Source organism: Phaenicophaeus curvirostris, chromosome 1 (genome assembly GCF_032191515.1).
Source record: "Phaenicophaeus curvirostris isolate KB17595 chromosome 1, BPBGC_Pcur_1.0, whole genome shotgun sequence".
Classification (NCBI taxonomy): Eukaryota; Metazoa; Chordata; class Aves; order Cuculiformes; family Cuculidae; genus Phaenicophaeus; species Phaenicophaeus curvirostris.
In genome coordinates, this window is record NC_091392.1 from 99057819 (window position 1) to 99085740 (window position 27922).

The 27922-nt window shown below is 47.6% G+C and overlaps 1 protein-coding gene across 2 annotated transcripts in view; it reads left to right on the plus strand.

The window, feature by feature from the left end:
- Positions 1-5650: 5650 nt before the first annotated feature.
- IGSF3 (immunoglobulin superfamily member 3) overlaps positions 5651-27922 on the plus strand; it is a 100178-nt gene continuing 77906 nt past the window's right edge. For both annotated transcript variants that reach the window (XM_069869677.1, XM_069869685.1), the window contains exon 1: positions 5651-5879. In XM_069869677.1, coding sequence (XP_069725778.1) covers positions 5840-5879 — 40 coding nt within the window. In that variant the 5' untranslated portion in view covers positions 5651-5839. The remainder of the gene's footprint in view (positions 5880-27922) is intronic.

Consider the following 27922-nt stretch of genomic DNA (forward strand, 5'->3'; position numbering starts at 1 on the left):
AGGAGGATTTCTGCAGCTTTCTGGCAGAAGTTTGAAGCCAGAGCTGACCACCAGCCCAGCCCTGCAGCACCAGCCCTCTCCCCTGAGCTGCCTTTGCCCTGCGCTGAAGGTGGGAGCACTGAAGTTATCTAGTCAGATAGTTGTCTCGCCTCTGGCCACCTTCATCTTCAGGAAACATCTTTTGATATGCACATACTCCAAAGCTTGAAGCTGCTGCATGTTTCTCAGCGAGATGTTTCCCTAATGTAATATCCCAAGCTGGCAGTGTAATGCTTTTCCTTGCAGATAGATCATAACCTCAGGAGGAGTGCAACTTCAGACATGGGGACATTTATGAAAAAATTGGCATACTCTTCTGTCAAGCAACAGTTAAAAGAAAATCTGCAAAGGGATTAGCTGCCATACACTCTGGAGCTTGCTGACAGATGTCCTGAAAATCTGGAATTTTGTCAATCTATCTTTACACCGTGTTTTTTTCTTGTTCTCTCTCCTTCTCCCTCTCCTCATACTTCTTCCCAGGGCAGGAAAATGGGGATTCCTTTACATCCAAGAGGCTGTTTGAGCACTGCCTTGGTGCCATCTGTTGACCGGTATACTTGTCCTGGGGTGCAATTTAGGCTGAGCTCAACCCCAACCCCCACTATAGTTCCTCACAGATGACAGCTTCCCTGCAATGGCAGCACTGCTGCTTTGTGCCAGGGCAGTTAGGATTTTCTCTCTGTTCCAACTGCAACCTCTCTGCTCATTTTAAAAGAGCTTAAATGTTGGCCATTAAATATAAATATCTTCTTTTTCCTCCGGGTAAAACTGATGTTCAAAACTTTGCGGTGTAAATAAGGTCTGGAGAAAATGTTTTAGGCAATGCTTCTGTTAAACTAAATGGCTCTGGCCATTCCTCCTCACTTGGTGTGTCTTGTCTCCTCTCCCTTTTCTAATGTGGCAATGGAGCTTTGACCCAACACATCTTCAGGCTTGGGGGAGCCAGAAGACCCTGAGTTCTGTTGATTGTGTGGCATCATCTTGGGCATATCACATAGGACTTTTTTTTTTTAAGCATTTTCTCCCATACCTCCTACCCACCCACCTGCGACGCTTCTGAGTAACACATGATTTTACAGTGTTTCCCAGCTCTGGCCAGTCACTGCCCTCAGGGATGGTGTCACTCATGCCACTGCAGTTACATCTCCCCCTCCTCTTTTTGCCCCCACATACTTCTTTTCCTCCCGCATGGGAAGGAAATCACTCCTCCTGACTTGCGGAGGAGTCAGGAGACTCCTACCTTACTTGGCTGAAGCCCAGTCCCCTTTTTGCTGTACTCTGCTACCACTGCCCACACAGGTTACTGCCTGCTCCAAAACATAAAGGTTGCAAACCTGTCTTGTGCCTTGTTCCCTCCCCCGCCTGCTAATCAGAGGAGTGGGATGAATACTCACTGGACCCAGTACTTGAGGGTCTGCAGTGTTTTGTCCCAAAGAACGACTAGCATTCTTATTTCATGATGTACATATGTTGCATTTCTGCCAAATGAGGCCTCTGAGGGCCAGACAAGAGTCTAACTTCACTCCCCATGTGTGGATCACAGGAAGACTGTGCACACTGGGTCAGCAGTGTGTTGGAAGCCTGGATGTTGACATCACTTTGCTTCCCTAGGGCAAAGGATACAGCTCTGGGTCACAGCTGTTGTATTACAGCAGCTTCTGGCAGCCCAGAGGTTTGGGAGATATCTACCCTGATGGTCCACACAGCAGCCGCCCAGCCTCGCCTCTCGCATGAGCTGCAGGCACACATTGGTTGTACTTCTGCTGGAAGAGGCAGGGCTAATAAAGTACCCCTGGCCTGGTATGAGTCTGGAGCAGCTCAGCAAATGGCAACACACAGGACTGTTTCCCCTTTGCCCCGAGAGTGAGCTCCGGCAGTCGGCCTCTACCCCTGCCTGCCAGGGCGAGCAAAGGGGAAGCAAGCTCAAGCAGACTGCTGGCAGTGACTGAACAACAAGAAAGACGGCGGTGTGGGTTGCGACCTAATGAGTATATCATCAGCATCGCTTGAGTCACGCCTGCCTGCCTCCAGCTATTACAGCGATCCCTCTGCCAAAGAGCAACCGCACAGCCGGACCAAAATGATCCAGCTGCTGCTGAGAACGGCGCTTCTGAATGACTCAGTTGTGTTGGGAGTACAAGGCAGCCCAGATCTGTCTTCTTGGAAAGCTGCTTCGCAGCAACCTTGGGCTTGAAACGGTTTTGTCTTTGAGGCGACTGTGACATTCATTCCCATTCAGCTGGCATGAATGAACCACGTGGATGGACAGACATCCACAGGGAGTCAGAGCCCCACCACAGGAGTTTGAAATGCCAGAGCCAAGCCTGAGGGAGGGCTGGCTGCCTCCCTAGGTATTGAAAGCTGCTCCGCCTGCGCCTCAGTTTCTTCACTGATGCAGGAGTGAGGCCCACGTTTTCCTCAAAAAACCAGAGGGTGTTTGTTAAGTCCTCTGAAGAAGGGCACTCTCGCAAATGCCAAGCTATTTTTATTATTGGGGTCAGGGAGGAGAACACGCGCAAAGGTGATGAGGCTTTTGAAACACAGGTTCCCATTAATAGTCTTTAGCACACAGAGTTCTTATTATAATCTAATTTGACTGGAATTGGATTAATCTTATAATGCTATAATGTCATTTCCATGGTCTTTTTATATTTTTATTGTTACTATGCATTAACGCAATACCCTGCAAAAGCTCTGAGAAGAGGATGTGAATGTTTAGTGAATCTCTGATAACATTTTTGCAGGGCATTTTTATGCACCTGTTAGGCTTGTACACTTTAAAGTCACACAGTGCCTGAGAACAGCAGGAATGCACACAAATTTGTCTTGAATTATCTTGTAGTTGGCTCCACTGGTGAAAGCAAAGTATTCAGAACCAAGAAACCAAGGGTCTTCTTGCAGCTCATCCTTGACCTGTTTCAGAAGCTCACCTGAATCATGCCAGTGTGTTCCTCCTTGTCTCTTCAGCTGGAGATGGAAATAATTTGTCAGTGTAGGAATGCAGTTGTGTCCACGGTCTATATCTCTTGCCACCTAGAAAAGCTTTCTTGTATCACCAAGCTTCAATGTTTCTCTTTTATTTAGTTTGCCCTGAAAAAAATGCTTTTTCCTGCCCCTGTATTTTTCACTTGCCTTTTAATTTTCTTTCGCTATTATTTATTTCTCTACTTATACATGTTTTGAAGGATTAGAGTAAATGATCTTTATCCTGCATCCATTTAAAGAGGCTGGAAGTTTATTTCAAAGTAGCTCCACAGTGCTTGCTCTAAACACTCAGGGGCTTGTCTGTGAGGACTCATAATAGGAGAGTGCACATGAAAAATATTAAGCAAGCTGAGTGATATTACACTCAATGACGTTTCAGCCCTCAAATCACCTAAGAGAAAAGGCAAATAGTCTGGTATTTCCTATCAACTGTTATCAACACCTCTGTTCCTTTTCCAAGTCTCACTTGAAGGCAGTCTTGATGTAATTAAAGCTTAAGGGCCAAAGCGCAAGTTTCATTTTCAGTGCAAATACAACACTAACCCTTTCTCTCCCACACGTCTCTGGTTATTCTGTTCTTTGGCTCCTCCATTCAGAAACCATTACCAAGCTGCAAATTAAACCTCCACTCTGAAAATGGCACAGCTCAACATTATTAGCCTGCAGAAACGGAATTTGCTGGGTCACTAGGAGCTGGCTACCAACGCATCTGCCGCAACGCCACGTTGGGAAGTGAGTCCATATAGTAATACACAGAGAGCGTCTGACTTCTGCTGCGTACAGCTTCCAAGGGCTTTTACTAGATGGCTCGGGGTTCATAGAATCATAGAATAACCAGGTTGGAAGAGACCCACCGGATCATCGAGTCCAACCATTCCTATCAAACACTAAACCATGCCCCTTAGCACCTCATCCACCTGTCCCTTAAACACCTCCAGGGAAGGTGAATCAACCACCTCCCTGGGCAGCCTCTGCCAGTGCCCAATGACCCTTTCTGTGAAAATTTTTTTCCTAATGTCCAGCCTAAACCTCCCCTGGCGGAGCTTGAGGCCATTCCCTCTTGTCCTGTCCCCTGTCGCTTGGGAGAAGAGGCCAGCTCCCTCCTCTTTACAACCTCCTTTCAGGTAGTTGTGCTGGTTTCTGCCTTTCTGCGGTGCTTGCTTCGCTGAGGCTTCATTGGGCACTTTGTGTGTGGGCAGAAGGTCTCCTGCGAAGGGTCCTCGTGGGACCAGAGCACTACGAGGGCACCTCACTCCGCTACCGCTGTCACTCTTGGCCTTTTTCCTTGTGAGCAAACAAGCAGCTCGGGGTTTCATTCGCAAGGACGTGAACGTCTGTGCCCTTGAGAAGGTTTTCTTACTCATTTTTTATTTACAAACAACGTAACCCCCAGGCCTCGGCATTGCCATATTCATGCGTTTCAGCGTTTCCCGGATGCCCTTCTGCCAGACGCTGGGTAGCGCCGATGGCGTGGGCAGCACCCCAAGCGCAGCAGCGGGGAGGGCTCACACCTGGCAACCCGGCACCACCGCGGCCCCGGGCCCGGGCCTGGGCGAGGCCGCATCGCAGCGGGGCAGCAACGAGCGGGTCACAGCTCGAGTTGCTCACAACTTCGAAAGCCCGGCTGTTATTCGTGGTTTGCACGGGAAGGGGGCATTGATGCCGTTTCCCGAGAAAGCCGGTTTCCTCGGAACGCTTGAGGATTTTTTTTTTTTTTTTTTTTCCCTCTTAAAACAAAAGAACTCGGTCTACCCCCGCGCTCTTTCACTCCCTACCCCCCCTCGCCGCCGGGGCAGGGGCGGGATCCCCTCCGGCGGCTTCGCGCACGCACACGCGCCTCTCACGGCGGCCGAAGCGCACGTTCTTTCGCTTCCTGCTTCGTGCACACACACACACTCACCCACTCACTCGTCCTGCTTCGTACACACACACACACACACTCACACACTCTCGGTGCTTCGTGTACCCCTCACTCTCTCACTGCTCTGTGCACGCAGACCCTCACTCTCGCTGCTCTACACACGCACACAGACTCTGCTTCGTGCACCCCCCCCACACTCTTGCAGCTCTGCACACCCACAGACACACTCACTCGCTGCTTCCTGCACCCCCCTTGCTGTTCTGCACACACACACACACACTCGCTGCTTCGTGCATACACAGAGACACTCTTGCTGCCCTGCACTCTCTTCTCTGCACACACACACACTCGCTTCTTCGTGCATAGAGACACTCTTGCTGCCCTGCACTCTCTTGCTTCTCTGCACACACACACACTCGCTGCTTCGTGCACCCCCCCTTGCTGCTCTGCAGACACACTTGCTGCTTCGTGCACACACTCACTCTTGCTGCTCTACACACGCACACACTCGCTGCTTCTTGCACCCCCCCTCTTGCTGCTCTGCACACACGCAGACGCACACACTTGCTGCTTCGTGCACACCTCCCCCCCCCCCCCCGCCTTGCTGCTCTACACGCACCCACTCTCGCTTGTGCTCCCTGCGCCCTCACTCTCGCTGCTCCGCACACAGACAGACAAACACCCCTCGTCTTTTTCTCCCCGCCTCGGCCGCTGGCTCCCCGGTCTCCCCGGAGCGGCGGGCGGGGAGGGGAGGGGAGAGGAGGGGAGGGTAGGCGCGGCCGCCCCGCTGCGGGGGCGATGCCCCCGCCCGCCTTGGCGCCTCCCCGCGCCGGCCCCGCCGCTTTCCCTTTGTGCCGCCGGGCCCGGCGCGACGCCTGCCCCGGGAGCCGGTGCCCCGCGGCGCCCCGAGGCGGGAGGTGAGGGCGGCCGCCGCCGCCCCGCGCCCCGGCAGCCATGCGGACCCCGCCGCCGGGCTCCCTGCTCCTCCTGCTGGGTGAGTGCCGGCCGGGACGGCGGCTCCCGCGGGCGGTGGCGGGGGGGGGTCCTGCCTCGCCGGGAGGCCGGGGATGCGCGGTGCCTTCCCGCAGGAGTTGTTCCTGCGCGTGTGTGTGTGTGTGACATTTCTCTGTCCCTACGGAATGAATCTTTATCCTGCGTGGGTGTCGTCTCCGCCCGCTCAGCCCCGCGCGAGCATCCTGCGGGGCGCGGGAGCGGCGGCTCCGCGGGGCTCCGGGAAGGTGAGCGGCCGGCGGGAGCCTCGCCCGGCGGAGGCGGAGAGAACGGCCCGGGTGGAGGCTGCCTGCGGAAACAAAGTCCTCTCCGCGGCTCTCCGAGAGCGCCTGGAAATGTAGAGGGAAGGCGGACCCTGCTGTCGCGAAACGCCGTTTAGTTGCTTTGTGCTATCTCTGCAAACTCCCTCTGTGGTCCCTTCTCGTCTCGTTCGGTGTCCCCCGCACCGTTAAACGCGTGTTTCTGTCGCGTCCCGCAGGCGCCTGCCCCGAGGAGGACGGGACGCGGTTCTCTGAAGTCCTTTGGGACCCCGCTGCTGGGTGAGAGATGCTCTAATAATGCGAGACAATCAGGCAGAGCAGGGTGCGAGACCATTAAATGCCTCTTATGCTTTTTTTTTTTTTTTTTGCGGCTGCCCATGTGCCTAGTTTAGTACGGATGAGTCGATAGGAACGTTTGTGGAAAATACAGCCCGGCACCCTCGTGCTGCGTTCTGCCCGTGTGTGCACAGACCAACCTCGGAGTTGTTTTGATTTGCCTTTTCGTTGGTAAGATTCTTCTGCTGGCATTAATGCTATTGAGGGAAGAAGCAGCAAGGCTGACAGTTTTAGTGTCTTGAGAATTGTCACATACCTGCTCTGCCAATTTGGAAACATCTTTACTTGAACTGCAGTCATGCTTCCATGTCTGTAATGTGTGTGTGTGTGTGTGTGTGGTTTTCCATGCTCCCTATCTGTCTTTGGGAAAGAGGGAGAGACGTGACACCTTGAAATGGTTTTGGAGAAAGTTCAAACTTCCCTGAATCACTATCTTTCTTCCCTGGATTCCCTGAAAAATGCCATCTTGAAGCTAAGTTTATCCAAGGTGACTTTACTCCCTGAATACAGGCAGCCTGTTGTAGCTCACAAGATGGGTGTAGACAGGCAGCAATCGCTTGCTGCCTTGGCTTCACACGCTCAGTCTCTCCAGTTGAAGAACAATAACACCATTCTGGATTAAGTGTTCCTAATATGGAGCGAGCAAGCCCTTGGTTGCCTGTGCTGCGCTCCGAAGCGTGCGAGGCTTGATGCTGCGGTGTAGCAGCAGAGGGCATAGTCTTGCCAAAGGCTCCCTGTGTCAGTACAGAAGTGGGACCCGCCAAGCCTACGCTGCACACACCACATCGGGGTTAACCCGGTGCCTGGCCAGCCGCCAAAGCCGCCCCAGCTTTTTTTTCCCAGCTTGCGGGAACCGGCTTGCTTGATTTGACCTAAAACTGGATGTAACCTGCCTTGGCCCTGACCAGAGGCTGACCTGCGAGGTGTCTTCTGTCACCTGGAGAATCTGTTGCTCTTCAGAGGTCCCAAAATCCTATGGATGTACCTAGTCTGTGCAAACACCGCACCGGCCTCCTTGCATTAAACGTGAGGCTGTTTACGGTGGTAGGAAGCCTAGTGTGTGTATGCTTGGAGTCAGTTTTCTCTTAGTGTTCTTTCACCTTCTGCATTGGCCCAGCTGCTGGTTTTAACGAAGCCAGGGATGTGTGACCATGCCTCAGAGTTGCTCAGAAAGGCTTTAGGTTGCTGCTTGTCAAACTCTGGCATCATTTGACTTAGTGGGGAAGAGGCTGGTGTAAAAAGCCTTATTTGATAAAGCAAGTCTCTGCCTGGCTAGGAAAGGACTGGTGCTTTCCAAACAAGTAATGGTATTGCTAGAATATGTGGTTAGGGTACTGTGGGTTGAGTAAGCAGAAAAAGAAATGCTACTCAATTTTTCCTTGTCCATTTGCAAACTCATTAGAATTGCTGAAGGAGGATCGTGATTATGGAAAGAGCCATTGCATGATTTAATGCATTATCAAGCATTAACTAGCTATGAGAATCCAAGTAACTGCAAAACCAGGGTTTGACAACCCACATCTGGCCCGTGGGTGTTACATTTGTAAAACTCAGCTGTTTTTTCCCCTCTTGCTTCAGTGTTTGTTACAGGATTCTTTAAACAAATGGCACTCCATCACAGCAAGTACAAAATGGGAAAATAGAGCAAGTGCTGTAAATAATCCTCATGCACCGATGAGACCATTAATACTTGTGCCAGCTAGTTCTAATCCTATGTGTAGTTGCAAGATTTACCTTCTTTTTTGCAGGGATGCAAAGTCTGATACTCCTCATATTTATAGTGTAATATATAGGAAACACAATAGGCTTCTGGGGAATGCTGAATTCATTCATGTCGGTGACTGGTTTATGAATAGTTCTTCTTTTGAGTCTCCTGCAAGTCTCCAGAATACCACCTGTGAATGCAATTTACAGCTCTTTGTGTTCAAACATTGCATATGTATATATGTACATAGGCTCATTACCCTCTTCCTCTCTCTATTCATGCATAGTAATTGGTGATTTATTTGCGATTCCTAGAGGGGAGTAGAGCCTTGGTAAGGTCTTGAAACTGCAGCTCACTTGTAAATGGCATGTTGAAGGGAGATAATGATGCGGAGTCCGCTCTTGGAGAAAGAAGGGATGCTCTTAGAGGCCTTTCTCCTGGCGAAGAAGGGGTGCTGGCTGGGGAGCAGTGGTGTGCAGTTGAATCCTGCTCAAATGTTCTGCTGTCAACCCTCCTGCTCTTCTGCTGCCTGCCGGGATGCAGAGGTCAAGAGGCTCAGTGGCTGCCACACAAGCCTAGATGTGATAGAGCTGAAAGCTGCTTGACTGGAAGAGAACAGACAGAGAAAGGGGCAGAGTGGGTATTTGCACACATGGGATTTGGGGTTGTTTTTGTTTACTGAAGCTGGCGGCCTAGGAATATTGCTTGCGCCTCATCTGCTCTCAATTCATTGTTAGCAGCAGTGGCCAAGATTGTGCCTTCTCCATCTGCGTCCTCCTGAAGTCCTTTGCCACAAGTTTTTTTTTGCAAGCAAATTGTGTTGCCCTTACCTCTGTACTTGCTGCTTCTAGGTCACCATGGTGTGTGGTGCTGGACCTGGACAGATCCCGAGTGTGCCCGAGTGGGCTGTGGCTCTGCTGCTTTTGGGGAACGTATTCCACAGGGATTCTGCAGATGGCCCTGGCTGTTGCCTCATGTCTGCATGTGATTCAACCAGCTCTCTGGGTTTCCCGAGTGTGGTGGGAAGCTGCTGCGACTGTTGGTGCCGGGATGGCAGCCTCCGCTCTTATACATCCCTAAATGTAGTTCTTCACAAGGAGACTCCCTCCCTGCAGTCTTGGCCAGACAGCCTAACATCCTGAGGCTCCTGCAAATCCTGTTTATTTACACTGGAGGTTTTGGTTTATGCGAATTGTCCTCTTTTAGTTGACCTTCCGTCAAGTTAGATGTCTTTATTAAAGCAGGTTTTATTGTAAATCGAATGTGTACTTGGAACACTTTTACCAGACCCATTATATAAACTGAAAGGCAGAATAAACAGCACTGCAGACCACAGGGAGGAGGGGCAGGGGGAGAGAGGGTCACAGGAAGAGCATCACTTCTGTGTTGGGAGGCTAATTGAATTTTTTGGACCAGGAAACTGCGTTTATTTTTTAAACTTTTAACAGAAAGTTCTTCCTTTTTGTCTTTCTTGATTTCTGTCTCAGCCATACAAAATCAGTCATGGATTCAGACATTGACCTAAAGGTTATACAGTCTAGTATGAAGCCAGAGGTATTTTTGTTGGCTTGAATCAGAGTTCTATAACCTGAGAGAGTACTCCTCACTATTTGACAGTTAGCAAACTGCAGACCCTGCCCAGAAGCTTAGAGCACCATAAAAATTGCCTGAAAGGAAGCTTTTTAAGCACAATTGGGTTTTCTTCTTGTTGCTAGGGTTCCTCTGCTCATGATTTGACTTGCCTACTGGTATCAAGGATGTTTAGGCCCTCCAGCCAGTGACTGGAAAACTGCAGCATTTTGATTTGCCTCTGGCTTTTTAAGTTGCTAAATACTCCTTAATGATAGCCTGCTAAATTGGTTTTGACTCCATTTTTATATTGGCATCTCTTCCCTAGTCAGACTAAACTGTTTTAAATAACAGTTCTCTGGTCGAATGTTAGGAGGTCTTTAGCATCCGTTTCTTATCAGTTACGGAGAGGCTAAAATGAGTCTTTTCTGACAAAGTGGGGTTTGATGAAATTGCAAGACAAAGAAATTGGGTCTGCAGCTGCCTTCAGTGGTTCCAGGATGTCTACATGCATATATATTATTTCCAGCTCTAACCTGTTGCTCACCCTGTCTCCACCAGCATAGTAAACACGTTTCCAATAATGTAAGTTAGTAAGCTTTTTGTCATTATGAGGTTTAATTTAAAAATGGCAATGAGGCAAGAGGAAATCTTACCTTTCTAGCTGCTGCTAAAGTTACGTTTCGGTAAGCAGTTTAACAGGAATATAAAACCAGACCATCTTAGCTAAGTGATGGGAAGCTTTTCTCAACAAGGGAGAGGCTTTGGCACTCGGGACTTGCACTGTTTCTGAACGGTACCTGCACAAATGCTAAAAGCAAGGCTGCTCCTGAAAACAGTTACTCCAGGCTGGCTCCTGCCTGTCGTGAGAAGGGGAGGGTGCAGGACAAGATGCTTATGTGAGGAACTGGCTGGAGGGACTTGCTTGATCTGAAAACTAACTCTGCAAGACCAGTAAATGCATAGAGGGAATGAGGGGCTATCTGACTTGAAAGTAGATCCATTTTTCACGTGGTCCTTCAGATGTTCATGTGGGCCAAGAGAAACGGGGGTGCTGGGGAGGTAGGTGGCTGGTGGGCACAGTGAATTCATTTGGCTGGATTACGCTGCTTTGCTGTTCATGCACCAGGACCTGGGTAGCATGGGTCTGGGACATGCAATCAATTGCTTGGCTCTGCTGAATCCGTTAGGCAAGTCCAGTGTTAGACTGCAGCCACTCTTAGCTGTTACCTCCTCCTGACAGTGGCTGCCTGCTCTTCCCTGTGTAGTGTTTAATCTGCAGTTTCTGGCTGAAGCCACTGCCTGTACCCTCCTATGGCTTTTTCTTTCTGATTTTACTCTGAACCGAGGTGGTTTCTTGGTGTTTCCAAGTCCATTTCCTGCTCTTGTTGGGCAATATCCTACAGGGGAGGAGAAGATGGCCCACTGTTATGTGGAGGAATAGGAAAAAGGTGAGCCAAGTGAAAGCACTAGGAGGAGAAGGAAGGTGAATAACCCAACTGATAAGAAAAATAGATTATAACAGGCTCTGGAGGGTGGATCTTACCAAATGCTGGGCCTTCCACCACACACGTAGCTTTTAAAGTGTCAAAGACTCCCGAGTACAAAAGAAACTGAAGTAGTGAGCATCCACCTCTATTCATTCTCATGTTTCTGAGCAGTGTACTTACCACCCCTGTTGACTGACTTCTCCTTTTTTACCAAGCTTTTGATTTTATCTGGGACTCAGAACATCATCTAGCACTTCTCCCATCTCTTCTGATCTTGGCAGCCATAGGACTTTGCCAGTCAGGAAGGGCTGAGGCTGCTGCCGAAGTGCAAGGATAAGGATGTTCCTATACAGTTTCTGGCAACAAAGCTGACCCTATTGGGGTAGCAGAAACCACTGGGATGCAGAGCTGTGCAGAGCAGCACACGGGGCAGCTGCCCAGCCGTTAGCACTGTCAGGCGTTAGACTAATGCCTATTTTTTTGTTTGTTTGTTTGGTGTTCTGGGTTTTGTTTTTCTGGCCTTTGCAAAACAGCACACGGGGTCTGATGTCATCGTTGGTGGTGATGTCGATCTACAGCGGTTGCGGCATTACTACTAAGTTTTGTTTTGTTTTAACCAGTGGCGTGAATCTGGAATTGGTGTGGTTTACCTGGTGTTCTTTCCTCGGCAAACAAAAGTGGATAGCTCTGTTTCCAGCAAATGTGTTCCCGTCTGGAATCATTGTGATTACAGGGGAATAGCAAGGAATGGAAGATGCACTAGGGTTTTTTTTGAAGGTGGGGGGTGATTGCTTTCTTGGTAGTTTTTTTTCTTGCCCTGCTGTATCCCTGGTTTCTCTGCCTGAGGCACACTGTCAGTTTTATGGCTTTTTGGCTTTGTATGGAAGTTCATAATCTTGTTAAAGGGAGCTGGGTGCACAAGGTGAGGCAGATGCATTTTTCTGCACGTTCTGTAGTGCTAAACTGCTTCTAAGAGGAGTTCAGCACTGACCCAGGCTACATTGTGAAATGGATGGTTTCCAAAGCCTTTAGAGAAATAGAGACATGAAAATGAGCCCCCCAAAATGCAAAAAAGGTTTTGTTGGCATCTGAGGGAAAGAAGGGCTCCAATCTTTCATTACAGTGTGGGTATCCAGATTTGGCTGCTTAGATGAATTGCAATTTTGACTACTTGGATGAATCTTTTTACCTCCGTTCAGCATCATCACCAGGGACACAGGAATCTTCTCAGTTTCCTTGAAATCTCTCTGAAGGTGGAGCTGGACCTGGAGTAAGAGCCACAGGAGAAGGCAGGTGCCTGTTGTCAGAAGTAGTCCTAGAAGCTCTTTACTCTGGAAGACCCAGCTGCTGGAATCTGGCACTTATTAACTCAAGTTATCCAGTACCTAGGATCTAGCCAAAGGGCTGTGGCTGGCTGCCAGGCTGAAATTACCAACCTGGGTGTCAGGCCTTGTTGATTCTTTCTTGCTAGTTTGAAATAGGAGCTCCCAACGAGTGTGTGCCAGCCTTTCTTCTAGTCATGTTTCTTCTTACAGCTTTGTAAAGTGTTAGAGGTAATTATAGTACTTACTAATATTTATTCCCTTCTAAGCAATTATCTGAATGCATTTATCTCCGGTGTGCTTTCAAAGTGCTCAGCCCACCTCACCATATCATTTCATCTCCCTGGCTCAGCGCTTTCTGCTCCCTCCCTTCTCATTCAGTCGCTGGTCCTCAGCTTCTTCCTTCTCCTGAATATACTGTCAAGTTTTGCTTTCCTTTGCTGTAGGTTCCTGTACCCTGTCTTCCTACTCTAATCTCGTTACAGAGGAGGGATATTTGCACCATCTTGCAGGGGATCATTGTTTAACTGCCCTGCCAGGTGCTAAGGCAATTTGCAGTGAAGGGCATGGATACCAAGAGAACTGCACTGGCATTGTGCCATCTCCCAGCTTTTTGCTGACTGCCTGTGGCCTGCAGACAATATCTTAAGAGCTCCTGATGAAGGGTTTGACCTTTATGCCTGCAGTGTTATCCGGCGCCTACAGCGGGAGTCGCAGCATGTAAATTCCGGGGCTTTCTTCTGACTTGTGATGTAACTGTAGGCAAGTCACTTTGTCTCTGCTCTCGGTTCCTTAAAGTAGAGAGAGTGCCTTAAAAAGTGACGTGGGATAGAAGTATGGGGTTAGGGCTGAAGTTTTGCTTGCTGTCATTAAGCAAGCAAGGCTGTTTTCTTCTTACACATGCTGGGAGCGTAGCGTGGAAGAGATTGTTATGCCCTGATTGATTTTACTCTTGGTGTTGGGAAAAGAAGAAAATTGATTTTTACTTCGAGCTCTGTGGTGTTACTTACCTGCACGAGCTCTCTTGCTTATCCTGTATGAATGGGACCAGCATCTCCTTGCCACTCTGCTACACTTGTGGGGCATAGCCCATGTGACTATTACTTGGAGCTGCTGTGATTCATTCCAGCCGTCAGCAGCACAGTTAATCTATGGGTCGCTGGCATGTAAGGAGCTGTTACATCTAATCAGTCCCATGCCATGAGGTAGTCGGCAGTTAAATCTAATCCAGAGTGTGTAGCTGCCAAATGCTTTAAGTCACCAAGCACTTGCTCCTTTCTTCTGTAAATAAGGCAGACTTGAGCAAGATCAGCTTCAGGTGCCCTGCCTGTGAGCAGGGATCAGAGTTCAGCCTTGGATGCCTGTGCTGCAGAAGGACAGTAATTATGCAGAGTCTGAAAGGCTGCAAGTTGGGTGTAATTCTATCTTCTCACCTTCATACGTAGATATCAAAACACCTTCCTTTTTTCATCACAAATTGCTTTCTCCCACTCCCTTCACCTTACTTAAATGTAAGAAGTGTTCTTATGTACTGCTATTGTTATTAGAATGTAGAGGGATCCTGTCTGCATTCTTGCATGTCTTTGTTTTGTTCATTCCTTGTTTCTGCTGCTCTTATGTCCCATCCACTGCTCTTGAATTTTCCACTTGTGCCTGCAGTGGAACCTTCTGCAACCGCAGGTTACCGGTTTCTCCTCCATAGTGGGAGCTCTCGCATGGCATCCTTGGACGAATGCCTCCTTCCACTGCTGAAGGTGGGAAAGCTGAGGCTAAAAACTTGCTTCCACTGAAGCTTCCTTTGTGGGGCAAGTCATGGGAGGTCATCGCATGTATCTTTTGAATAGAATAACTTTGCATAAGTAAAGATGAAGACTGCCAGAGGCTCTGGAGTGTGTCCAGAGAAGAGTAACAAAGCTGGTGAGGGGGCTGGAGAACAAGTCTTATGAGGAGCGGCTAAGAGAGCTGGGGTTGTTTAGCCTGGAGAAGAGGAGGCTGAGGGGAGACCTCATTGCTCTCTACAAGTACCTGAAAGGAGGTTGTAGAGAGGAGGGAGCTGGACTCTTCTCCCAAGTGACAGGGGACAGGACAAGAGGGAATGGCATCAAATTCTGCCAGGGGAGGTTCAGGCTGGACATTAGGAAAAAAAATTTCACAGAAAGGGTCATTGGGCACTGGAACAGGCTGCCCAGGGAGGTGGTTGAGTCACCTTCCCTGGAGGCGTTTAAGGGACGGGTGGATGAGGTACTGAGGGGCATGGTTTAGTGATTGATTGGAATGGTTGGACTCAATGATCCTGTGGGTCTTTTCCAACCTCGTGATTCTATGATTTTATGTACATGGTTGGGCTGTTGTTTAGGTTTGGTCTGGGTGCTCTCAGGGAGCGTGTCAGGGGACCCTTGCTGTGCTGCAACCACCACATGAAGGAAGGGCAGCACTTTGTGCCTGGCCCTGGTGCTCAGGGTGGCTTTTCAACCTTTGCAGGGGAGAAGATGGCAGTGAGTGTGTGGTGGGAAGGAGACTGGTTTCCTCCTGGTATGGGGAGTTATTGTGTGGCCATGCCATCTGAGGCCACTGTGAACTGTGTAGGGTGGCATAGGACAGGCAAGAGCTCACAGAGCTGTGCCTTGGAGAGGTTTGCTGCCCCTTCTTGAAGGCCTGCAAGGGCTGGGCTCACACCACCCTGCTTCTCTTGGCTCTTATCTGGATCACAAAGCTGTAGTTCAGCTTGTTGCTGTCTTTTGGCTGGCTTGTTTTGGGGGAGAATGAAGAGATGAGAGGGTTTAGTGTGAGCAAGGATTTACTGTGCATCAAATACCTAATAGCTGCTCTGGTGGATCCACTGGGATGCCTTACTAAAAGCATCCTAATGATCTCAACATAATGGGTTTGAGCCTTGGAAACCTGCTTGCCCAGAACTTTGTGCACCACCCCTGGAGGAGGAGGTCCGGGCTCCCAGCAAAGGTCGGGGCAAGCATCAGGAGCTGGCTTTTTACGGTGCCAGCAGGTACCCATCCCTCCATGAGAAAGAGCCAGAGGGGAGCCATATGCAGGGCTTTCGTGTGACGGGGGACTGACTTGGGAGGTTTGGCCAAGCACCAACTACCGTTGTTACTTCAGAAATGCAGATTACCAGTGATTGCAGCTGTGTGGAGGCCAACTAAACCTCTAAAGAGATTTAATCTGAGGAAAGGGTAGTTTTCTTTATACAGACATCTGGGTCTTGGTGGAAGAGAGGGAGATGTGCAGAGCAGCTCAGCTGTAGCTGAGGCTATGTGCCTCTAAGCCTGGCCACAGCAGCACATGTGGGATGGAGGGGGATGCAACTCCCACCCCAGCTTTTGGAGTAGTATATGGCTTTGCTGCTCCAGCTTCTAACCACTGCTGTTGCTGAGGTGGCAACATCTAACCTCTTCCTCCAGGCAATGACAGTGACCTGGAAAGGAGGTGGGCTATTTCTTGCCTGCAAAGCAAGGGTGATGTGAGCAGGGTGAGTTTGTGTGTCCTGTAGGTTGCCAGTGGAGCAATGAAGAACCTTGAGATGGGTGGAGCTGATGAGGAAGGGGTAGAAACCAGGGTGGGAAACAGCAGGAATCCAGTTTTCCAATATGTGATCCTAGAAGTGGTGTGGTGTAGTTATTGTGGTGATCAGCATCAGTTTCTAAATTGTTCTCTGTATGTGGATATGAGTCTTGAGTGTGGGTAGGGTGAAGCAAGGCTTCTGGGGAAGTATGCTAACAGGAGGCCAAAAATAAATTATCAAAAGAAAGATTTGAGAAATTAACAAAACTAAACAGATGCATGCAGCTCTAAGAAAAAGATGTCGTGTTTGAAAGCGTATTTTTGAAAATCCATTTGCTTAGTCATCTCACAGATAACTTTGCTATTTTTACTGTCTTTGCTCTGATGACACTTCACTGCCTATATAACGGGTTTAGCATCTGTGTTCTTTTCACGTGTACAGGCAAAATGTATTTGCTAATGTTAAGTTGGCTTTATAGAATTTGCTGTATCTCTTGGCTGTGAAATAAGTAAAATACTGTTCTTAAAACTATTTTAAAGAAGCGTATATGCAGTATTTCCCTCCTAACCTTTTTTTAAACCCATCTCCCATATCTGCAATCAAATTTGAATAAAGAATATATTCCCTTGCTATTTAAAGCATAATGAAGACCATGCCTTCAACTCCCCGAAACAGAAATGTAGTAATGTCTGGGTTAAGCACAGTAATCTATTGGGGAATGAATGGGAGATAAAGGGCATTTGCAGATTTTTATTTCTGTGTGTTTGCAGGAACTGTGGCATTGCTAGCAGGTTGCTCACAAACGGTAACTTAGATTACCTCTCTTGCAGGCAGCAAGATTTGCATCTTGCCATTTTATTTGATCTGCAAGTGGTGATGAGAGCTGTATACTTGAATTCAGATTTTCTCAGTAGCAGTTGCAGTCATTAGGACAGTGCTTAGACCCCAGAGGCTTTTTCTGTGTTTTCATCCCGTTTCAGTAACTATGTTTCTTGTTATCTTGTTCCTGAATATTTTCTCTCCTACGAGGAGACTGTTTGTTGCAGCTGTTAAACCTCAAAAGTCTTGAATCTCCCTTAGGGAAGAGAAGGAAGAGTTGCTGAGGTTTCTGCCTGTATAGACTATAGGAATACCTACGTGTCTTTCACAAGTATGGAGCCAAGGAAGTTATTCTTGGTGCTGTCCTGACCAGCCGATGAGTTCTGGCTGGTTCAGCCTATGATTCCTTCCTCTCACTCATTTGCTGTGTTGGAGGAATTTATTAAGCGTGCTGGAGTTTCTTTTCTCTTTGCCATGTAATGGTACTGGATGCCTCTGGTTGCTTTTGTCAGAGCAGTGTAGTTAGGTGGTGTCAGAGGAAATTATGGATGTTTGTTTGGTCTCCTGGCGGGATATAAGAATGCAGGTTTTAGTGAAATGTGCATTGAATAAACATTGGATAAATCTCTTAGGACGAGAGCTGCCTGGAAGCTGGCAGCCATGCCATGCTTATCTTCGTGGCAGGATTTAAAAAAAACGTTTGCAGAAGAGTTTTGCACCCTCTGTTTGGTTCCTGTCGGTTCAGTGATTTGTAATGTTCCTCCTTGTGTTCTCTTTAAAGTCAGCCAGCCAACCTTAGGAGAGGATTATCAGAGTAAAATTTTTCCAAAGCCTATATTGTTCCGTGTTTCACCCGCTTCCATGGTGCCAGTGGGTAACCCGGGCCCAGGCGTGACCTGTTGCTGTACTAACACGCTGGAGTTGTCCCCTGGGCTTGCTGGAGCCCCTTGATCCCATCTCTGGAGAGGGATTGTGTGTGATTCACAGCACTTCAGTGGGTGACAGTGAGCGAGAGGATTCGGCCCCAGCAGCAGCTCAGCAGGGATCTTCACTCATGCTGCCACCTTGGGTTGTCCTCCCTCCTCACAGGGATGCTGTGGAAAGGAAAGAGAAGCAGGTGGCTGTGGTGAGCCTGGGAACACCTCCCCAGTCTAGGGTGGCTGCAGCTTTGGGTGCTAGGGTGGCTTTTGCGTGTTTTGGGACGTTTACCAGGAACAGCCACATACCAGTGGTGCCCCAGCCTTGCCTTGTAAGCTTATGCAGGACACCTAATTTTGTCGCCATGTCTGGAAGTGGTATTTCGTAGCTGCCGTGGTGCAACTGTGCTAGTGGGTGCTGAAGTGCAAGCAGTGTCAACCTGCACCTCTTGCAGTCTGCTGCAGTAAACTAGGGGGTGGGGTGGTATGAGCAGCTCCTTTGGTCTTGGTCTTCCCAGCTTCCAAGCCCTGCGTCCCTCGCCCACCCTCCCTCCCTCCCGGCTCCCTGTCTGTGCTGATTTCCAATTCTGTCAGTCCCCAGCAGGTCTGGAGCCTGCATGGCATTTTGGTGTGGTTGCTGTATCTGTTCAACTTGAATCAGTCAGTCCCTGTTAAGGCTTATAATCAGTGTAAAATCTCTGGGGCACAGCTATTTACAGAAAAAAACCCCACCCTTCCAGACTTGCATCAAACAAGAGTTTTATTCTCATTAATTGAATTCCTCTAGAGTCTGATAACTTCGGCATGTTGAAATCAGATAAATAAAAAGCCTCCCTCCCTGGTAGCTATGTAAGCTTTTCCTTAACTCCCTGATCAGAGGGGACTAGGCTCTGCTAAGTAAGTAGCTGAAGATCAAAACTACATACGTATGCTCTTTAGGGAGTGTAGGCAGGAGGACACACAGTGTAGTGTATCAATAAAGGAAGGGTTTGCCTCTCCACACCCCCTTTTCTCAGTTGATGGGGAAAGATATTTTGTTTAATGACAAATGCTGTTTAGTCACCCTCGGACATTTATTCTGTGTCTAGAAACCATGACTGTGCATTTTCCCAGATCTTCAGATAAACCTGCAGCCCTATGAAGGGGCAAGTCTGCTCTTGCTGAGGTCAGGATGTATCACTTTTGGAGCATCTCTCAAGCCATGCATGGGTGCCGAGACGTGTTGCTCTGGGAGGTAGGAGGGAGTTTGGACTTGTGCCGGAGGTGTGGTGGTGTTGAGCTGATGCTGTAATCCTGAAAAAAATCCAACTTGCAGCTTTTTCCAGACTCTATACATCAAGTGAGATTTAAGGTCATTAGGGTCAGGTCCCTTTCCCCATTGCATCTCTCATGTAGTTCTTGTGATGCTGAAGGATGAGGCCCCTCTCATTCAGCGAGTGCTGTTGGTAGTCCAGAATCCAATCCTTCCCCCTGTGCCTAGGTCACCGGTCACTGCATTGAGTTATCTGGCTTGCCAGCCAGGCTTTTGCTTGTCTTGGTTTTCAGCCAGCACCACTCTCCCGCTTTGGGGTCTCTGTGTCCCATAGCTGTTTACACCACCAATCCAGTGGCATCTGCCCCCAGCCCCTGGGAGACTTTTTCCGCCCTCTCTCCTGTCTCCTGGCCCCACCATCTGCTGCCTCTGCTCCTGCTGTCATGCAGTGGCACACCACTGGCATGAATCCCCTGACTGCACCGACCTCACCATCTCAGAGAGCACTCATCTCATTCTCTCTTCCTTGTTCCTCATAAATGCTTTAATTTCTCCTTTACTGAATGCCACTAGTGATACTTGACACCTGAGCCTGAATAGCCCCTTCTCCACCTTCTGATTTGCTCCTCAAACTTTAGTGATTTTATGAAGAGATCTAGCATACAAATAACGTCTTGCCCATAGCTGGTGATTTGCCCCGTGCTGGTTGTCTTATCCGTGCTTTTCACAAAGGTAGATTTTCTAACCCTTTTGCTTGCCTTAAGGGTCCCAGCTCATTTTCTTTTATCTCTGTCGTTTGCTTTGCTACTCGTAGCCTCTCTCCCTCAATGCAAAGCTGCTTTATCCCCTCCTCCTTCAGCAGCTGCTCTGTCCTCCACAAGTCCCATGGGATGCTCTGTCTGGAGCTCTTGCCTCCCAGCTCTCTGCCTGTTTAGTCTGTCTCTGTGATTTACTTTGCAAGGGTTTTCTTAATAGCCCCCGTTGCTTTACATCTCAGTCGTGATCCTGCATTACCTTCCTTGCCATAGCAATTGCACTTGCAATAACCAGTTTTGGTCTTTTTCTGGAATGGTTTCCTCAGAGTCCTGTTGTTCTTTGTTTTTTTTCCTGCCTCTCTGACAGAGCTTTTCTTACATCCTCATAAGCATACCCTACCTAGCTTCAGGGTTTGGGTTTTTTGTGGCTTTTAGGGGCCACAAAATTTTGTGGTGCTGTCTACCTTTTCCTACAGTTCCTTCCTCTTGCTAATTTTATACACTAATAAAAATTGGACTGAACTGTCTCTGCTGATGTTAGAATATCAGTCTTCTGTTCAAATTAAAATCTTGACCTCCGTCACTGGTGCATACCTATACGTATGTGCATGCACCCAAGTTTTTCTGCGTAAGAAGTGTAAGCTGCAGCACTTTGCTTCTGAAATTTGTTCAGCTTTTTTTGTTGTTTGTTCATTCCCTTGAACTGTCAAATTAGTTCTTCCTCCTCTCCCCTGCCAAATGCAAGATGCTTGTCTTCCCTTTAAAAGCCCTTCTTAGCCTTGTTCTACCTTGTCTTTTCTAGCACTTCTTCCCTCTCTGTGGTTTTTGATTCCCAGCCTCTGCCTCTCCTTGGTTTTCCTCAGGCTGGGTTCTCAGAGAAAGATGGTTTATCTCATCATGCTGCCACATCTGCTGCCCCTTCCTGGATAACCTGGCAACCCCTTTGCCCAATTTCACACAAATTTTATGGGAGTAGAGAGCTTGGAGACAAATGAGTTCCTGCAAGTCCTGTGAGGAGTAGGTAGCCAAGCTGGAGGGTGGGGGAGGGTGGATAGTAGTGGGACTGAAGGAGACTGTTTTCTTCAAAGGCTCTAACAGTACATCCAAATGACTGTGCCAGCTGTAGGAAAAGCTCCAGCTGAATCTTGCAGTCAAATCATTAGTCTCTGAGACAGCTTCCCTCCTGATGGTGTAGGAAGCTAGGCTTCATTAAGTCTCTTGCTCTCAGGGCTGTGTGCTAAAAATGATTGCTTGGAGCCCTTTTATTTTCTTCCTTGTGCTTGGGAGTAGCGTGCAGCAAGCACCTGCAGCGCTGCTTCACCTGATGCTTTGCCACAAGGCTTGTTAGAGACTCACCATCAGTGTCTCTCAGCAGAGAGACACCCCAGCACTTCTCTCACACTACGTCATCCTCTGATGCTCCATGGCCTCCCTCAACTCATCTGCCACCCCTGTCTGAAGGTGCTGTTCCACAGTATGGCCGAGCTGGTAGAATGTCCCAGCTGATAATAAAAACGGTTGTTTGCCCCCATCCCTGAACCCCAAAGAAAATTGTTCTTGTTGTCCTAGTAGAAAGAAAGAACTCTTTCCTTGTGTCAGTCTTCTTTCAGCTCAATACGAGGGTCAAGCATGAGGAGAGGGTTGTGTGTGTTGCTAAGAATAAAGCAAGTGAGAAAGCAAGACTGCTTTTTTTTTTCCATGTAGCTAGTACCTAGATCAGCTTTACTGCATTGTGAAACCGCATTTCTAAACTGAATTACTGGGGATGAGGATTTTTTTGCCACTGTTTCCTCTGTAGAGGAGCTGGCATGGTGAGACTGCTCTGAGTACGTGCTCAGTGCTGAGCTGAGGTAAATAAGGCCCTATAGCAGCAGCAAATGTAATCCTGTTGGAGTGTCCTTCACGAGAATGGCTGAGGTTGGAAGGAACCTCTGGAGGTTATGTAGTCCGAGCACCCTGCTCAAGCAGGGCTGTTCAACATCATGTCCAGATGTCTTTTGAGTATATCCAGGGATGGAGGCTCCTCAGTCTCTCTGGGCAGCCTGTGCCAGTGTGCAGTCTCTCTTCAGTTTATTTTAAAAAAGGGGGGGAAAAACTCTGTTTTCTTGTGCTTTCCAGCTGGTCAGCTCCCCTCGGTGTGTGGGGTTGTTCCTCCCCGGGGAGGAGAATTGCGTCCAATTGTCCTTATTAGTCATTGGTAATAGTATCGTTTTATGAATGGGCATGGAGGGAATGGTTGTACTAGTCTCCCTCCCAGACTAGAAGCAATGGTAATGTAAGTGTTTCTGCATCTCTCTTTTTTTTTCTTTTTCTCCTTTCCAAATAGAAGAAAGCACCTGTCCTCCCATTTGAAATGGGAGCCTTGGTAATTTGGTGACAACTGCTGATAGTGTCTGTAGCATGTCAAACTAATAAATTACAGTGTATGAATTCTGACATCTTAATTAGCAGTAAGAGGCAGCAGGTAGTTGAAGAAACTCCCTGGATCTGTGTCTCTTTTTCAGGGATGGTGTCTAACTGAATCGCAGAGGTTTTGAGAGGCAGCATCTTGCTAGTTCTTAGTGAACAGAGAAGAAAACAGAAGAATTTAGGGAGGAAATGGAAACTGTCTACTATTCTATAGCCATGCTTTGTATTCTTGTGATCCTTAATGGTGGGGTGGGAAAACTGTTTGAGAAATGCATGCTTTTAGCCAATACACTTGATTTTTGGGATAACTTCATTTGTTGATTACCTGAAAGCTCTTTCTGCTGAAGATGTACAAGATGGCAGCTTTGCCTTGCAGGTTGGATGCTCTCACATGCTAATGGCTGTGACTGGGGAGCACAAATGTTTCTTTAGCATGCCAGGAGGAAGTGGGAGAGTTTGATGGTGGCTGCATTCATTTCTAGATACTGCACTTCATAACTTTTTGCTGTACCCCTTCTACAGACTGTGTGCTCAAAAGGAGGTGGGGAGCAGAGCCCATGCCTGAGGATACAGCTGGAATGCTGGAAGAGGTGTGCTTTGGGAGGGAGGGGTGTGCAGCAGTGCAGTTTGCCATCAGCTTTTCAAACTGAACAAGCACGCAAGTAAAGATCCTAGGAAATGTCAGGGTCCTGAACACCTAAGTATCATCCTTGCCAAAGCAAGAGAAAACCTTGAGTTACCCAGAGCAAGGGGAAGAGAGCCAAATAAGCAACTTCTGGGAGTATGGAAAGATGGGCCAAAACAATGGAGTTTCTCTTTGGAGTTAAAGGGAGGTACTTGCGTTTGCTCTCTTTCTCCATTTGTTTCAGACGGAGAGAGTAAGAAGTTTTGCTTTTCTTCAGGAAATGCAAATTTGAGGGAAGGTAAGGAACCAGACTCTCCGTAGATAAGAAGTATTTTGAGACATCTCTTCATGAAAGAGAGGGACTTCCTTTGGTGAAAGACTGGGTAGTAAATGCTATTTTCTTTTGGCAAGGAAAATGTGAAGGTGAGATTTGGGACTCCACGCTCTTCTCTCCTGGGAGAGTATTTTAAGCGTCTCTGATATTATGAGATGAATTACAGCAATAATAGGGGCATTCGGTTGTTCAGTATTAGGAGGGATTGCAGAGTATGCAGGAAAATGAAAAAGGAGCGACATTAAAACATTATTGACTGTGAAACAAAATGAAGTTTCTTATTGTCTAAGAGTGAGTGATCGCGCAGGGAATAGCATTTGACAATTCTAAGAGTGACCCTGGCTGTTGAGCATGTAGGACCTGAAGACTAAAGAACGATAATAAAAAGAAATACAGAGGCTGCAGGGCATAATGAACTATGTCAGAAATTTCCTGCCTAGCGTTGTTGGTCGAACAATTTCATTTCCCCTCCTCCTTTTGATAGGTTGAGAACACATACCAGCTAAGAGTTCAGCAGCCTGAAATGTCTGTTGGTGTTTCATAGCTTTGGTACTAGCACGAGAATGCTGAATCTTTTAGAAGTCTGGGAGCAGTACTAGAGACACCAGGGTAAATGGTTTGTCCTTACATGTATTTTTAAGATCTAAAATAACAGAAGAAAAAGCACACATAGGAATCTTGGGAGACTTCACTTTTTGTGCTTTTTGTGCCGGTCTACACTAAATCTTACAGTGGAGTACCTGTGGTTGCAGCTTCAAAGCTTGGGCTGGGAAGGCAGTAATGAAGCCATCACTACTTTTCAATGGAAAATGTAAAAGTAGGCATTGCCTTGGGCATTCTAGCAGGCCACTGTAAATGTTGCTGTGTATTGTAGTGCTTAACCAGACCTGAAACTAGCAGTAGTAATGTAAGTTATTAGGGCATGTATTCAGAGGACTGTAGGAAAGAAAAAACTTCTGAGGATAAGACACAAGGAGCAGAGCAAGTTAGAAGTCATGCACGTGCAAGCAAACACTTTCTGCCTACATATTCCTGATACATGTATAATCTGCCAGGGAGCTTCTGCTTGTGTATTTTTTGCATAATGATAAGGCTAGCGGTGGTATGGTATTTGAAGAACATGCTGATCTGAGAGTTGGAAAAGGGCTGGGAAGGTTCAATTCTGACCTTGGAGGAAGACAAATAGTTGATTAAACAGATTCACAGGATGGTCTCTATGTTAATTACAAAAAAAGAGCCTCTAGTGCTACTGGAGCTGTCTGCTGTTCTGCAGGGTTAGTCAAAACTGGAATCTCCTTTGGGGAATACAAGGATTATAGGTTATAAGGAACTCTGTTTCTAGGCGTATTTGCAGGAAAATAGTCAAACTATTAGCAGTAGGTATGTTGCACAAAGGTATTAGAACTCCAACAGTTGTTTACCATGATGAATCTGAACTAGCAGGACAGTCATCTCAGTCTTCCCTGCATACATCAGCAGGTATTGTTATTCACCTTTTACATCAGCTACACCTTGTTCCACCAGCTTTAAAGCTGGTGTGAAGTAAGGAGGCTGAGCGTCATGAGCTGCTGGGCTCGGGGACCCATGTGTAGAACAGCTACCCTGCCATCCTCCTCCCTTTTGTTGTAAGAGTTAATATGCTTTTTTCTCTGACCACAAGCATGTCTGGCTAGCTTCCGGACACTTGGCTCCGTGACTTTTCAAAGTAAAGCTATACTAGATTAAAGAGTACTTTCAGAATTTAGTGCAGCCAAGTAACCTTAAACCTACTTTCTGATGGGGTGATCAAGTATGATAGTACTGTAAGAGCGGGGAAGTCTCATGTATATCCCCAAGACAGGTTCATCTCCACCTGTGGTACATTCCTGAAGAAGGTAAATATCTGTCAGAGGGAGCTGTAGTGTAAGAAACTTCAAGTCTTACAAAGCAATCTCTCTGATGCTTCACTTTCCTTGCTGCTGGGAAGTTAAAAATATATCTAGCCCCCACATCCAACCTGAATCTCTGCTGTTCAAGTCCAAGCCTATTGTTTCTTGTCTTTTTGGTGTTCAACATGAATAATAAGTTATTCCTTTATCCTTCCAGCATTTCTGGAAGTTTAAAGGTTGTAGTAATAGAGATGATCTGTGGCTCAAGAATGTGCTGTTCTAAGGTAGTGTTAAAACTAGAGTATTTTAATATGCCTCATTGTAGACACAAAGGAGGAGCAGTTAGAGGAATGTGACATCCATATAGTATGAGGTTTGCTTAAAAAAAAAAAGAAAAAAAATCACAAGGGCAGATCACATTGAACACTGTGCAGCTGTAGAATACCAATGCTGTACTGGGGAAAGTAAGGAAGTCGTCTGTCAATATAAGGACCAGATCTGAGAAGAACCAAAGGATGAAAAATGGCTCTGATCTTGGTGAGGGGGTTGGATGTCTGACTGGGTGCATAATTATAGCAGAGGTACAAGACCTCTTTTGTGGTTAGAACTTGGGAAACTAGTCACAGGCCAGAGCAATCTATGGTGATTAAAAGAAATGTCACCTCTTTCATATTTATTGAAAACATTTTTCTTGAAAGACAGTAAACATCTGCCATGGAAGTGAGCGGCTGTGAGACAGCAGCTAGCAGAGATGAGTGAGAGCAGTTGTGTTGGAAGAACAAAGAGCTTCATTGGCCGCTCCTGTCTCGTTTGCCCACGCTTTGATATTTCCCCACTGATTGTGATATTTCCATACCAATTATTGTATAAACTGTTCCTAGCTGACCTCTCTACTTAGCCGTCCTTAGTTGGTTCAGCAGTGGGAGGAATTTGAATGAGGAATGAATAGCTTTTTGAGTTGGTTCTGGAAAGACAATCCATCTACTGGTAGAGGTGGGATGGTGGCAGGAGTGGAGGAAGAGGATAGGGGATCAGGCACCCTTGGTAGCACGACTTAAACATCAAAGCAAAAGGGTGGAGGATAGGGACAGAGTTGTTCTGCAGGTGGCTCCAGCCAGCCTTTCAGTACAGTGAACTCTCTTGGCATGACAAAAAATACATCAAGCAAAATACTGTATTTTCCCAGAATGAGGCTTCACAGTAACAAGGCGGAGGGGGGGTGCTGCCACATGTTTTCTTATGATAGCATTGTTTTTTTCCATCTGGCAGCAGGTTGCAGTGTACATAGATGGTCCCTGCTGTGACTTGTATATGCAAAAATTAAGCTCTAACCTCATTTTGGTTTGTGCACATTAACAGGAGACTTCACAGATAGCAGGTGCGTATTGCCAGACTGTCACTCTCTTGGTTTTGCCTGTTGGGGCAGGGTCTCCCAAAGAGGTTACATTAGTCTTCAGTAGATGAAGAATAAGACTGATGCTTGGGGAATTGTTTTCAGTGGCTAGACAATGGTGAGCTTGGAGGAGTCCTCATGAAACATAACGCCTTTGTTGGGTATCAGTCGCCTTTGTTGGGTATCAGTCGTTGCTTTTTCCTCCAATTCCACAGCAGGGCTAAGGGGCTGGTCTTGGCAAGAGCTGTCTGGGTGTTCTCCAGGAGACAGAAGGGAGAGAGGAAGGGCCATCCCTTAGGAAGCTTAATGTCTAGCCTAAGGGAGACTGAAAAGTTAATCTGAATTAAGGTGGAGCATGAGATTGGAGGATGTTACCTGTCTCTGAGCAACTCACTGAAGCAGAGGCCTGTGCGGTGTGTGACGCTCCTGTTAAGGAGTAAGGGAATGGAAACTAAGGAGAAGCGTATTACAGGGAAGCTCTGCTTGCTGGACTACAATTAACTGTGTGAACCTTGTTAATTTTTGAAAGTGGCTAACAGGGGACCTGCTGCAGCTTAAAGGCTGATTCTACCTGCCCTGCTGTTCCATGTGGCATGCCCTGCAGTGCTGCAGTCCTTGCTTGTTCTAGCCTGCAAGTGTTTGGGAGTCGAGGGGGAAGCAATGAATTAACAACAGGCTAATAGAGCAACAGTGCCCTTGGACTGGATGAAAACAGTTTCTTTGTTGTGGGCATGACATCCTTTCTTCTCCCTGTGGTCAGGGCAGGGTGCAGGTATGCCTGCTGTCTCCTGTGGCATTTGGCCAGGGTTGAAGGCACTGAGCACAGCAGGAGGAAGAATCTGCTGGCACTTGCCTCACCTCAAACTACACTGTGGTGTGCATTGAAGAGCAAGGGCCAGCTGGGTGGTGAGCCTGGGCTCCTGTGCCGCTCTTGCTCATGCTGAAGACTTGCAGGAGGGCAGCAGTCGCCACAGCCTGTGATGCACTCAGTGCTTGCACCTGCTCTTGGGTTATACGTGCCTGGAGCATCTCTCAAGCTAGGAAGTAGACACTTTAGCATAACTGCTCTTTAGCATTTATCTCTGAATTGTCTTCATTACTGGAAACTTTCTGTCAGGTCTTGTGGTCCGCTGCAGATGCTAATTTGTCATAGCCAAATATGTTATGCACAGTTCTCTTCCCTTCACAAGGGCACAGGCTCCTGCTTCCGTTCTGAGGGTGTTTTGAGGGAACCAGTTCAGTTAACCATGTTCAGAGCTGAAAGCCATGCTTCTAGAGAAAAGCCTGAAATGGTACTGGTTTTAGCTTCTGTTGTAGTACAGCCACTGCATAGTCTGCAGACCAGGTGTGACCCATATGGCTGAAGAGTGGAGCCTACAATGACACAGGTTGTGAGGGAGTATGAGGACAGCTGTACCAGTTCAGACTAAGTATCCTCTACTGAGCTTAGTA